The sequence below is a fragment of the Salvelinus fontinalis genome, chromosome 11, assembly GCF_029448725.1.
Source record: "Salvelinus fontinalis isolate EN_2023a chromosome 11, ASM2944872v1, whole genome shotgun sequence".
Taxonomy (NCBI): domain Eukaryota; kingdom Metazoa; phylum Chordata; class Actinopteri; order Salmoniformes; family Salmonidae; genus Salvelinus; species Salvelinus fontinalis.
In genome coordinates this window covers 57,097,082-57,111,090 of record NC_074675.1, presented here as the reverse complement: position 1 = coordinate 57,111,090, position 14,009 = coordinate 57,097,082, and the positions used below count along the sequence as shown (strand labels likewise).

Below are 14,009 nucleotides of genomic sequence, written 5' to 3'. Positions count from 1 at the left end.
GAGTTGTGTTGGGTCTCTATCAGAGTTGTGTTGGGTCTCTATCAGAGTTGTGTTGTCAAGTCCAAGTATCTCTCTCCCTGTAGTTCGTAGCTGTGTGGGTCTCCAGGTGTTGGAGTTGGAGCGTGTTACTGAGTTGGGCCAGGAGGGGGCAGCAGAGCTGTGTAGAGAAGGACTACAGAATCTAGAGACTCTACTACTCACCTCTACTCCAGTTACACCTGAAGCACTACTGCACTTTAACAGTGAGTTACTGACCCCTGACCTCTACTCCAGTTACACCTGAAGCACTACTGCACTTTAACAGTGAGTTACTGACCCCTGACCTCTACTAATCACCTCTACTCCAGTTACACCTGAAGCACTGCTGCACTTTAACAGTGAGTTACTGACATCTAACCCCTGACCTCTACTCCAGTTACACCTGAAGCACTACTGCCCTTTAACAGTGAGTTACTGACCCCTGACCTCTACTCCAGTTACACCTGAAGCACTGCTGCACTTTAACAGTGAGTTACTGACATCTAACCCCTGACCTCTACTCCAGTTACACCTGAAGCACTACTGCCCTTTAACAGTGAGTTACTGACCTCTGACTTCTAACCCCTTATCTTTACACCTGATAGACCTCAACAAATCTAGGATTCTAAAACCCCAAAATATCAACTTTTCCTTCTCAGTAGTGACTTCTCCCCCCATCCTCTCTATGTTCCAGGTGCATGTTGTAACCTCAGGTCCATCGTAGTGCAGATTGGCATAGCTGACCACTTTGAGGAGCCAGACAGTCCTGAAGCTAAGAGACAGTATAATGAGATGGTCAACACGTTACAGGTAAATTAACCTTTATCCGTTGGTTTATGCAGCCTATTCCCTAAAATCCACTACCTTCGACCAGAGCACTAGAGGTCATCCATTATCACCTCCATTATCATGATGACCAGAGCACTAGAGGTCATCCATTATCACCTCCATTATCATGATGACCAGAGCACTAGAGGTCATCCATTATTATCTCCATTATCATGATGACCAGAGCACTAGAGGTCATCCATTATCATCTCCATTATCATGATGACCAGAGCACTACAGGTCATCCATTATCAAATGATGCCCGTTGAAGTCACACCACTCTATACTGTAAATACAGTTGAAGTCACAACACTCTATACTGTAAATACAGTTGAATTCACAACACTCTATACTGTAAATACAGTTGAAGTCACAACACTCTATACTGTAAATACAGTTGAAGTCACACCACTATACTGTAAATATAGTTGAAGTCACACCACTCTATACTGTAAATACAGTTGAAGTCACAACACTCTATACTGTAAATACAGTTGAAGTCACAACACTCTATACTGTAAATACAGTTGAGGTCACAACACTCTATACTGTAAATACAGTTGAAGTCACACCACTCTATACTATAAATACAGTTGAAGTCACAACACTCTATACTGTAAATACAGTTGAAGTCACAACACTCTATACTGTAAATACAGTTGAAGTCACAACACTCTATACTGTAAATACAGTTGAAGTCACAACACTCTCTACTGTAAATACAGTTGAAGTCACAACACTCTCTACTGTAAATACAGTTGATGTCACAACACTCTACTGTAAATACAGTTGAAGTCACAACACTCTATATACAGTTGAAGTCGGAAGTTTACACACACCTTAGCCAAATACATTTAAACTCAGTTTTTCACAATTCCTGACATTTAATCCCAGTAAAAATATCCTGTCTTAGGTCAGTTAGGATCACCACTTTATTTTAAGATTGTGAAATGTCAGAATAATAGTAGAGAGAAGGATTTATTTCAGCTTTTATTTCTTTCATCACATTCCCAGTGGGTCAGAAGTTTACATAAACTCAATTAGTATTTGGTAGCATTATTGTTTAACTTGGGTGAAACGTTTTGGGTAGCCTTCCACAAGCTTCCCACAATAAGTTGGGTGAATTTTGGCCCATTCCTCCTGACAGAGCTGGTGTTACTGAGGCAGGTTTGTAGGCCTCCTTGCTCGCACACACTTTTTCAGTTCTGCCCACACATTTTCTATAGGATTGAGGTCAGGGCTTTGTGATGGCCACTCCAATACCTTGACTTTGTTGTCCTTAACCTGTCTAGGATGAGGGTGCCGCTAGCGGCACTCCCCCCCACCCCCACTGAAAAGGCAGAGCCGCGAAATTCAAAAAAAATATTTTTTTTAAATATTTAACTTTCACACATTAAAGTCCAATACAGCTAATGAAAGACACAGATCTTGTGAATCCAGCCAACATGTCCGATTTTTAAAATGTTTTACAGGGAAGACACAATATGTAAAGATGTAAATCTATTAGCTAAAAACACATTAGCATAATCCACCATCTTTTATTTGTCCACCAACAACAGTAGCTATCACTAATTAGGCTAAACTAAGATATTTATAGCCCCTAACCAAGAAAAAAACTCATTAGATGACAGTCTGATAACATATTTATGGTATGGGATAGGTTTTGTTAGAAAAAAGTGCATATTTCAGGTAGATGGCATAGGTTACAATTGCACCCACCGTCACAAATGGACTAGAATAACTACATAGAGCAACGTGTTTACCTACTTACTAATCATCAAACATTTCGTAAAAATACACAGCATACACGAATCGAAAGACACAGATCCTGTGAATACAGACAATATTTCAGATTTTCTAAGTGTCTTACAGCGAAAACACAATAAATCGTTATATTAGCATAGCACATGTGCAAACGTTACCAGAGCATTAATTCTAGCCAAAGTGAGCGATAACGTAAACATCGCCAAAATATATTATTTTTTCACTAACCTTCTCAGAATTCTTCAGATGACACCCCTGTAACATCACATTACAACATGCATATACAGTTTGTTCGAAAATGTGCATATTTAGCCACCAAAATCATGGTTACACAATGACAAAAGTAGCCCAGCTGGTGAGAAAATGTTGGTGCGCCATATTAGACAGTGATCTACTCTTATACATAAATACTCATAAACGTGACTAAAAAATATAGGGTGGACAGCGATTGATAGACAATTTAATTCTTAATACAATCGCGGATTTACATTTTTTAAATTATCCTACTTTTCAATACAGTTTGCGCCAAGCGAAGCTACGTCAAAAAACATGGCGTCCTAAGCCACTAACATTTTTCGACAGAAACACGATTTATCATAATAAAAATGTCCTACTTTGAGCTGTTCTTCCATCAGTATCTTGGGCAAAGGATCCTTTCTTGGGTCTAATCGTCTTTTGGTGGAAAGCTGTCCTCTTGCCATGTGGAAATGCCAACTGCGTTCGGGATGAACTGGAAGCGTGCCCAGCAATTCAGAGCGTTTCAGAAATAAATGTCCCAAAATCGCACTAAACGGATATAAATTGCTATAAAACGCTTTAAATTAACTACCTTATGATGTTTTTAACTCCTATAACGAGTCTTAACATGACCGGAGAAAGATTACTCCCAACACTAATGCTTGGAACAGGTGCGGGTCGGTGTCCTCCACGCGCATGACGCACCAAGAAAAGAGTTGCTAGCTACAGGGTTTTTTAATTTATAGTGCCTGTGAACGCGCAATCGACCCCATTCAAATCGTCATCACGTAAAGGCCTCCAGGGGAAGACGTAAGCAGTGTCCGTATAGTCATAGCAATAACAGTGGCCTTTTAACTGACTCCAGATCAGGGGCCAACATTTCTGAAATCTGACTCCATGTCAGGGAAATTGCTGTAGAATGGGTTCTGTTCCACTTAGAGACAAAATTTCAACTCCTATAGAAACTATAGACTGTTTTCTATCCAATAATAATAATAATATGCATATTGTACGATCAAGAATTTTGTGGGAAGCCGTTTCAAAAATTACACGATTAGCATAAATAGTGACAACAGCGCCCCCAGCCTCAACAGGTTAGGCCATTTTGCCACAACTTTGGAAGTATGCTTGTGGTCATTGTCCATTTGGAAGATCCATTAGCAACCAGCTTTAACTTCCTGACTGATGTCTTGAGATGTTGCTTCAATATATCCACATAATTTTCCTCCCTCATGATGCCATCTATTTTGTGAAGTGCACCAGTCCCTCCTGCACCAGTCCCTCCTACCTCCAATTGACTTAAATTATGTCAATTAGCCTATCAGAAGCTTCTAAAGCCATGACATAATTTTCTGGAATTTTCCAAGCTGTTTAAAGGCACAGTCAACTTAGTGTATGTAAACTTCTGACCCACTGGAATTGTGATACAGAGAGTTATAAGTGAAATAATCTGTCTGTAAACAATTGTTGGAAAAATGACTTGTGTCATGAACAAAGTAGATGTCCTAACCGACTTGCCAAAACTATAGTTTGTTAACAAGAAATTTGTGGAGTGGTTGGAAAATGAGTTTAAATGACTCCAACCTAAATGTATGCAAACTTCCAACGTCAACTGTATATTGTTGTATCTCCTACAGGCCCTAAAGAAGAGACCAGGTCTGTCTGAAGTGTTGCAGATCAAAGCTGACGTTTTCGTTTGACCTCTTCCTCCTCCTCGTCTTCTTCCTCCTCCTCCTACATCTCACTGACCTGTCAGTCACACAGCCAATCAGCGAATCTGGAAGCGACCTCAACAACACATTTGCCAACCAATCAGAAGATACAGCATCCTGGAGAGAAGAATCAATCAGCCAATAGGAATCACACAGACATGAAAGATGACACATCAGATGTCAGTTGTGAAGCTGCTGGGCTCTCAGTCCTCTTTAAAGAACTTATCTCAGTCCTCTTTAAAGAACTGATCTCAGTCCTCTATAAAGAACTGATCTCAGTCCTCTTTAAAGCACTGATCTCAGTCCTCTATAAAGCACTGATCTCAGTCTTCTTTAAAGAACTGATCTCAGTCCTCTATAAAGCACTGATCTCAGTCCTCTTTAAAGAACTGATCTCAGTCCTCTATATTACTGTGATGTAATAGAGACTTTACCCATGCAACACACACACACACACACACACAGGCAGCCGGCCGGCCGGCGGGCCGGCAGCCAGCAAGCCAGACGGACAGCCAGACAGCCTGCCAGACAGAAAGCCAGCCAGCCAGCCAGCCAGACAGACAGACAGACAGACAGACAGACAGACAGGCAGGCAGACAGACAGACAGACAGTCTTAGCAGTCTTAGGGGGGATAGCAGTCTTAGGGGGGTTAGCAGTCTTAGGGGGTTAGCAGTCTTAGGGGTTAGCAGTCTTAGGGGGGTTAGCAGTCTTAGGGAGGTTAGCAGTCTTAGGGGGTTAGCAGTCTTAGGGGTTAGCAGTCTTAGGGGTTAGCAGTCTTAGGGGGGGTTAGCAGTCTTAGCGGGGTTAGCAGTCTTAGGGGGTTAGCAGTCTTAGGGGTTAGCAGTCTTAGGGGGTTAGCAGTCTTAGGGGGGTTAGCAGTCTTAGGGGGGTTAGCAGTCTTAGGGGGGTTAGCAGTCTTAGGGGGTTAGCAGTCTTAGGGGGTTAGCAGTCTTAGGGGGGTTAGCAGTCTTAGGGGGGTTAGCAGTCTTAGGGGGGTTAGCAGGCTTACGGGGATAGCAGTCTTAGGGGGGTTAGCAGTCTTAGGGGGTTAGCAGTCTTAGGGGTTAGCAGTCTTAGGGGGTTAGCAGTCTTAGGGGGGTTAGCAGTCTTAGGGGGGTTAGCAGTCTTAGGGGGGTTAGCAGTCTTAGGGGGTTAGCAGTCTTAGGGGGTTAGCAGTCTTAGGGGGGTTAGCAGTCTTAGGGGGGTTAGCAGTCTTAGGGGGGTTAGCAGTCTTAGGGGGTTAGCAGTCTTAGGGGGTTAGCAGTCTTAGGGGTGTTAGCAGTCTTAGGGGTGTTAGCAGTCCTCGGGGTTAGCAGTCTTAGGGGGGTTAGCAGTCTTAGGGGGTTAGCAGTCTTAGGGGGGTTAGCAGTCTTAGGGGGTTAGCAGTCTTAGGGGGGTTAGCAGTCTTAGGGGGTTAGCAGTCTTAGGGGGTTAGCAGTCTTAGGGGTTAGCAGTCTTAGGGGGTTAGCAGTCTTAGGGGGGTTAGCAGTCTTAGGGGGGTTAGCAGTCTTAGGGGGGTTAGCAGTCTTAGGGGGTTAGCAGTCTTAGGGGGTTAGCAGTCTTAGGTGGGTTAGCAGTCTTAGGGGGGTTAGCAGTCTTAGGGGGGTTAGCAGGCTTAGGGGGATAGCAGTCTTAGGGGGGTTAGCAGTCTTAGGGGGTTAGCAGTCTTAGGGGGTTAGCAGTCTTAGGGGGTTAGCAGTCTTAGGGGGTTAGCAGTCTTAGGGGGTTAGCAGTCTTAGGGGTTAGCAGTCTTAGGGGGTTAGCAGTCTTAGGGGGTTAGCAGTCTTAGGGGGTTAGCAGTCTTAGGGGGTTAGCAGTCTTAGGGGTGTTAGCAGTCTTAGGGGTGTTAGCAGTCCTCGGGGTTAGCAGTCTTAGGGGGGTTAGCAGTCTTAGGGGGTTAGCAGTCTTAGGGGGGTTAGCAGTCTTAGGGGGTTAGCAGTCTTAGGGGGGTTAGCAGTCTTAGGGGGTTAGCAGTCTTAGGGGGTTAGCAGTCTTAGGGGGGTTAGCAGTCTTAGGGGGGTTAGCAGTCTTAGGGGGGTTAGCAGTCTTAGGGGGGTTAGCAGTCTTAGGGGGGTTAGCAGTCTTAGGGGGTTAGCAGTCTTAGGGGGTTAGCAGTCTTAGGGGTTAGCAGTCTTAGGGGTTAGCAGTCTTAGGGGGTTAGCAGTCTTAGGGGTTAGCAGTCTTAGGGGTGTTAGCAGTCTTAGGGCTGTTAGCAGTCTTACAGGATTTTCACGTACAGTACATTCCGCTTTAAAGAACTGATCTCAGTCCTCTTTAAAGAACTGATCTCAGTCCTCTATAAAGAACTGATCTCAGTCCTCTTTAAAGAACTGACCTCAGTCCTCTATAAAGAACTGATCTCAGTCCTCTATAAAGAACTGATCTCAGTCCTCTATAAAGAACTGATCTCAGTCCTCTATAAAGAACTGATCTCAGTCCTCTATAAAGAACTGATCTCAGTCCTCTATAAAGAACGGATCTCAGTCCTCTTTAAGAACTGATCTCAGTCCTCTTTAAGAACTGATCTCAGTCCTCTATAAAGAACTGATCTCAGTCCTCTATAAAGAACTGATCTCAGTCCTCTTTAAAGAACTGATCTCAGTCCTCTATAAAGCACTGATCTCAGTCCTCTTTAAGAACTGATCTCAGTCCTCTATAAAGAACGGATCTCAGTCCTCTTTAAGAACTGATCTCAGTCCTCTTTAAGTAACTGATCTCAGTCCTCTTTAAGCACTGATCTCAGTCCTCTTTAAGAACTGATCTCAGTCCTCTATAAAGAACTGATCTCAGTCCTCTATAAAGCACTGATCTCAGTCATCTTTAAGAACTGATCTCAGTCCTCTATAAAGCACTGATCTCAGTCCTCTTTAAGTAACTGATCTCAGTCCTCTTTAAGAACTGATCTCAGTCCTCTTTAAGAACTGATCTCAGTCCTCTTTAAGAACTGATCTCAGTCCTCTATAAGAACTGATCTCAGTCCTCTATAAAGAACTGATCTCAGTCCTCTTTAAGTAACTGATCTCAGTCCTCTTTAAGAACTGATCTCAGTCCTCTTTAAGAACTGATCTCAGTCCTCTATAACGAACGGATCTCAGTCCTCTTTAAGAACTGATCTCAGTCCTCTTTAAGAACTGATCTCAGTCCTCTTTAAGTAACTGATCTCAGTCCTCTTTAAGAACTGATCTCAGTCCTCTTTAAGAACTGATCTCAGTCCTCTTTAAGAACTGATCTCAGTCCTCTTTAAGAACTGATCTCAGTCCTCTTTAAGAACTGATCTCAGTCCTCTTTAAGAACTGATCTCAGTCCTCTATAAAGAACTGATCTCAGTCCTCTATAAAGAACTGATCTCAGTCCTCTATAAAGAACTGATCTCAGTCCTCTATAAAGAACTGATCTCAGTCCTCTATAAAGAACTGATCTCAGTCCTCTATAAAGAACTGATCTCAGTCCTCTATAAAGAACTGATCTCAGTCCTCTATTAAGAACTGATCTCAGTCCTCTTTAAGAACTGATCTCAGTCCTCTTTAAGAACTGATCTCAGTCCTATTTAAAGAACTGATCTCAGTCCTCTATAAAGAACTGATCTCAGTCCTCTATAAAGAACTGATCTCAGTCCTCTATAAAGAACTGATCTCAGTCCTCTATAAAGAACTGATCTCAGTCCTCTATAAAGAACTGATCTCAGTCCTCTATAAAGAACTGATCTCAGTCCTCTATAAAGAACTGATCTCAGTCCTCTATAAAGAACTGATCTCAGTCCTCTTTAAGAACTGATCTCAGTCCTCTATAAAGAACTGATCTCAGTCCTCTTTAAGAACTGATCTCAGTCCTCTATAAAGAACTGATCTCAGTCCTCTATAAAGAACTGATCTCAGTCCTCTATAAAGAACTGATCTCAGTCTTCTATAAAGAACTGATCTCAGTCCTCTTTAAGAACTGATCTCAGTCCTCTTTAAGAACTGATCTCAGTCCTCTTTAAGAACTGATCTCAGTCCTCTTTAAGAACTGATCTCAGTCCTATTTAAAGAACTGATCTCAGTCCTCTTTAAGAACTGATCTCAGTCCTCTTTAAGAACTGATCTCAGTCCTCTATAAAGAACTGATCTCAGTCCTCTTTAAGAACTGATCTCAGTCCTCTTTAAGAACTGATCTCAGTCCTCTTTAAGTAACTGATCTCAGTCCTCTTTAAGAACTGATCTCAGTCCTCTTTAAGAACTGATCTCAGTCCTCTATAAAGAACTGATCTCAGTCCTCTTTAAAGAACTGATCTCAGTCCTCTTTAAGAACTGATCTCAGTCCTCTTTAAGAACTGATCTCAGTCCTCTTTAAGAACTGATCTCAGTCCTCTTTAAGAACTGATCTCAGTCCTCTTTAAGAACTGATCTCAGTCCTCTATAAAGAACTGATCTCAGTCCTCTATAAAGAACTGATCTCAGTCCTCTATAAAGAACTGATCTCAGTCCTCTATAGTGAACTCTGGAGTTAAAAAAGCCAAATAACTCAGTTATCTTTAAATCCACACTGCCCTTGCCTTTGAATGAGGACTCAACTCTTTTGCCAGTTCACTGCAACAATGTTGTGGTCCGAGTCCTCTGTACATTCACATTGCTATGTTTAGAAAGGAACCAAGATATTTTTCCTACATTCACTCAAAGCACTCTGGCTTTTTACCAAATGCAGGACAATCCATTCCATCAGAATGTGTTGTCACACAGCAAGATATACCTACTTACATTTTGGAAGCTAATAGATTGCATTTAGTTGAAAGATGAGACATAATAATTGTAATCAGAAGATACTATTAAAATGTATATATTATTGGTAAGAGAATCAATAGCAGAATAATAACTGCAGATTAAATGATGCTGTAATTGAACTTTGTACAACCAATTCAGGCTACTGCCCCTTTAAGAGATACAGTATAATTGTGTACCTCATGTTGTGATTCTACCAAATATGGTGTTGTATCCTCACACTATTCAAACCCCACAAACGAATAAACAGCTTGTGAAAACACACCTAGTTTGACAATCTTAACGTCATCATAACGTTAAACTCCGTTGTTCCTATTCTTCTGTTCTGTGACCATCATAATACACCTGGTAGGATGGTTTAATCACAGATCAGTAGTAATACACCTGGTAGGATGGTTTAATCACAGATCAGTAGTAACACTCCTAATACACCTGGTAGGATGGTTTATTCACAGATCAGTAGTAATACACCTGGTAGGATGGTTTAATCACAGATCAGTAGTAACACTCCTAATACACCTGGTAGGATGGTTTAATCACAGATCAGTAGTAATACACCTGGTAGGATGGTTTAATCACAGATCAGTAGTAACACTCCTAATACACCTGGTAGGATGGTTTATTCACAGATCAGTAGTAATACACCTGGTAGGATGGTTTAATCACAGATCAGTAGTAACACTCCTAATACACCTGGTAGGATGGTTTATTCACAGATCAGTAGTAACACACCTGGTAGGATGGTTTAATCACAGATCAGTAGTAATACACCTGGTAGGATGGTTTAATCACAGATCAGTAGTAATACACCTGGTAGGATGGTTTAATCACAGATCAGCAGTAATACACCTGGTAGGATGGTTTAATCACAGATCAGTAGTAATACACCTGGTAGGATGGTTTAATCACAGATCAGTAGTAATACACCTGGTAGGATGGTTTAATCACAGATCAGCAGTAACACTCCTAATACACCTGGTAGGATGGTTTAATCACAGATCAGTAGTAACACTCCTAATACACCTGGTAGGATGGTTTAATCACAGATCAGTAGTAATACACCTGGTAGGATGGTTTAATCACAGATCAGTAGTAATACACCTGGTAGGATGGTTTAATCACAGATCAGCAGTAACACTCCTAATACACCTGGTAGGATGGTTTAATCACAGATCAGTAGTAATACACCTGGTAGGATGGTTTAATCACAGATCAGTAGTAATACACCTGGTAGGATGGTTTAATCACAGATCAGCAGTAACACTCCTAATACACCTGGTAGGATGGTTTAATCACAGATCAGTAGTAACACTCCTAATACACCTGGTAGGATGGTTTAATCACAGATCAGCAGTAACACTCCTAATACACCTGGTAGGATGGTTTAATCACAGATCAGCAGTAACACTCCTAATACACCTGGTAGGATGGTTTAATCACAGATCAGTAGTAATACACCTGGTAGGATGGTTTATTCACAGATCAGTAGTAATACACCTGGTAGGATGGTTTATTCACAGATCAGTAGTAACACTCCTGGTAGGATGGTTTAATCACAGATCAGTAGTAATAAACCTGGTAGGATGGTTTAATCACAGATCAGCAGTAATACACCTGGTAGGATGGTTTAATCACAGATCAGTAGTAATACACCTGGTAGGATGGTTTAATCACAGATCAGTAGTAATACACCTGGTAGGATGGTTTAATCACAGATCAGTAGTAACACTCCTAATACACCTGGTAGGATGGTTTAATCACAGATCAGTAGTAATACACCTGGTAGGATGGTTTAATCACAGATCAGTAGTAATACACCTGGTAGGATGGTGTCACGCCCTGGCCTTATTATTCTTTGTTTTCTTTATTATTTTAGTTAGGTCAGGGTGTGACATGGGTAATGTTTATGTTTTGTTGGTTTTGGGTGTTTATTTGGTAAAGGGGTTATGGGGTGTAGTAGATGGTTTTGTGTTGAGTGTATATGTCTAGTGTTGTCTATGTTGGTTAGTTATCTAGGAGAGTCTATGGTTACCTGAATGAGTTCCCAATTAGAGACAGCTGATTTCGGTTGTCTCTGATTGGGAGCCTTATTTAGGGTAGCCATAGGCTCTCATTGGTGGTGGGTAATTGTCTATGTAAGAACGTTAGTAGCCTGTATGTTTGTGCACAACGTTTGTAGCTTCACGGTCGTTTTGTTGTTTTGTTGTTTTGTTAAAGTGTTTTTGTGTCGTGTTCATCTTCGTGTTATAATAAAAGAAGATGGCTTATTTTCCAAAAGCTGCATTTTGGTCCGTTAATCCGCCACACGATCGTGACAGAATTACCCACCATAGGACCAAGCGGCATGGAAGGCGGCAACAGGACCTACCTACACAGGATCTCTGGAGTTGGGAGGACGAATTGGAAAGAGATGGACCTTGGGATCAACCTGGAGAATATCGCCTCCCTCGTGAAGAGCTGGAGGCAGCGAAAGCCGAGAGGAGGCGATATGAGGAGGCAGCACGGAGACAAGGCTGGAAACCCGTGAGTACACCCCAAAAATTTCTTGGGGGGGGCCTTAAAGGGAGTGTGGCGAAGTCAGGTAGGAAACCTGCGCCTACTCCCTGTACTTACCGTGGAGAGCGGGAGTACGGGCAGACACCGTGTTACGCAGTAGAGCGCACGGTGTCTCCTGTACGCGTGCATAGCCCGGTTCGGTACATTTCAGCTCCACGTATCGGCCGGGCTAGACTGAGCGTTGAGCCGTATGTCATGAAGCCGGCCCAACGCATCTGGTCACCAGTGCGTCTCCTCGGGCCGGCGTACATGGCACCAGCCTTACGCATGGTGTCCCCGGTTCGCCTACATAGACCGGTGCGGGTTATTCCACCTCCCCGCACTGGTCAGGCGACGGGGAGCATAGAACCAGGTAAGGTTGGGCAGGCTCGGCGTTCAAGGGAGCCAGTACGCCTGCACGGTCCGGTATTTCCGGCGCCACCTCCCCGCTCCAATCCAGTACCACCAGTGCCTCCTCCACGCACTAGCTATATGGTGCGTGTCTCCAGCCCTTTACCACCAGTGTCTAAACCACGCACCAAGCCTCCTGTGTGTCCCCAGAGTCCTGTGCGTCCTGTTGCTGCTCCCCGCACTAGCCCTGAGATGCGTGTCTCCAGCCCGGTGCCACCAGTCCCGGCACCACGCACCAGGCCTACAGTGCGCCTCAGCCGGCAGGAGTCTGCCGTCTGCACAGCGTTGACTGAACTGCTCGTCTCCCCAGCGCCATCTGAGCCATCCGTCTCCCCAGCGCCATCTGAGCCATCCGTCTCCCCAGCGCCATCTGAGCCATCCGTCTGCAATGAGCCTGCAAAGCCGCCCGTCTGCCATGAGCCTGCAAAGCCGCCCGTCTGCCATGAGCCCACTGAGCCGTCCGCCAGACAGGAGCCGCTAGAGCCGCCAGCCAGACAGGAGCCGCTAGAGCCGTCCGTCAGACAGGATCTGCCAGAGCCGCCAACCAGACAGGATCTGCCAGAGCCGCCAACCAGACAGGATCTGCCAGAGCCGCCAACCAGACAGGAGCAGCCAGATCAGTCAGCCAGCCATGAGCAGCCAGATCCGTCAGCTAGCCATGAGCAGCCAGATCCGTCAGCTAGCCATGAGCAGCCAGATCCGTCAGCTAGCCATGAGCAGCCAGATCCGTCAGCTAGCCATGAGCAGCCAGATCCGTCAGCTAGCCATGAGCAGCCAGATCCGTCAGCTAGCCATGAGCAGCCAGATCCGTCAGCTAGCCATGAGCAGCCAGATCCGTCAGCCAGCCATGAGCAGCCAGATCCGTCAGCCAGCCATGAGCAGCCAGATCCGTCAGCCAGCCATGAGCAGCCAGATCAGTTAGCCAGCCATGAGCAGCCAGATCCGTTAGCCAGCCATGAGCAGCCAGATCTGTCAGCCAGCCATGGGCCGTCCCTCAGTCCGGAGCTGCAGTCCCTCAGTCCGGAGCTGCAGTCCCTCAGTCCGGAGCTGCCATTCCTCAGTCCGGAGCTGCCCCTTACCCTGGAGCTGCCCCTTACCCTGGTGCTGCCCCTTACCCTGGTGCTGCCCCTTACCCTGGTGCTGCCCCTTACCCTGGTACTGCCCCTTATCCTGGTACTGCCCCTGACCCTGGTACTGCCCCTTACCCTGGTACTGGTCCTTAGTCCGGAGCTGTCCCTTAGTCCGGAACTCCCCCTTAATGCAATGGGGTTAATGTGGAGGGGGGTCGTTTGGAGGAAGCCTAGGAGGTGGTTAGGTACTGTGGTGATGTGGGGACTACGACCAGAGCCGGAGCCGCCACCGTGGAGGGGAGCCCACCCAGACCCTCCCCTAGACTGTGTATGGTGCGCCCGGAGTTCGCGCCTCAAGGGGGGGGTTATGTCACGCCCTGGCCTTATTATTCTTTGTTTTCTTTATTATTTTAGTTAGGTCAGGGTGTGACATGGGTAATGTTTATGTTTTGTTGGTTTTGGGTGTTTATTTGGTAAAGGGGTTATGGGGTGTAGTAGATGGTTTTGTGTTGAGTGTATATGTCTAGTGTTGTCTATGTTGGTTAGTTATCTAGGAGAGTCTATGGTTACCTGAATGAGTTCCCAATTAGAGACAGCTGATTTCGGTTGTCTCTGATTGGGAGCCTTATTTAGGGTAGCCATAGGCTCTCATTGGTGGTGGGTAATTGTCTATGTAAGA

At 44.6% G+C, this 14,009-nt stretch overlaps 1 protein-coding gene across 5 annotated transcripts in view; it reads left to right on the top strand.

Annotated features, from left to right (window-relative positions):
- The window catches only part of LOC129865995 (F-box only protein 41-like), a 63,961-nt gene extending 58,720 nt beyond the window's left edge, over positions 1–5,241 (top strand). For 4 of the 5 annotated variants that reach the window (XM_055939124.1, XM_055939126.1, XM_055939125.1 and 1 more), the window contains 3 exons: positions 84–242; positions 713–828; positions 4,485–5,241. In XM_055939124.1, the coding sequence (XP_055795099.1) occupies positions 84–242; positions 713–828; positions 4,485–4,547 (338 nt within the window). In that variant the 3' untranslated portion in view covers positions 4,548–5,241. The remainder of the gene's footprint in view (positions 1–83; positions 243–712; positions 829–4,484) is intronic. The other variant, XM_055939128.1, reaches the window with a different exon arrangement.
- The last annotated feature ends 8,768 nt before the right edge of the window (positions 5,242–14,009 follow it).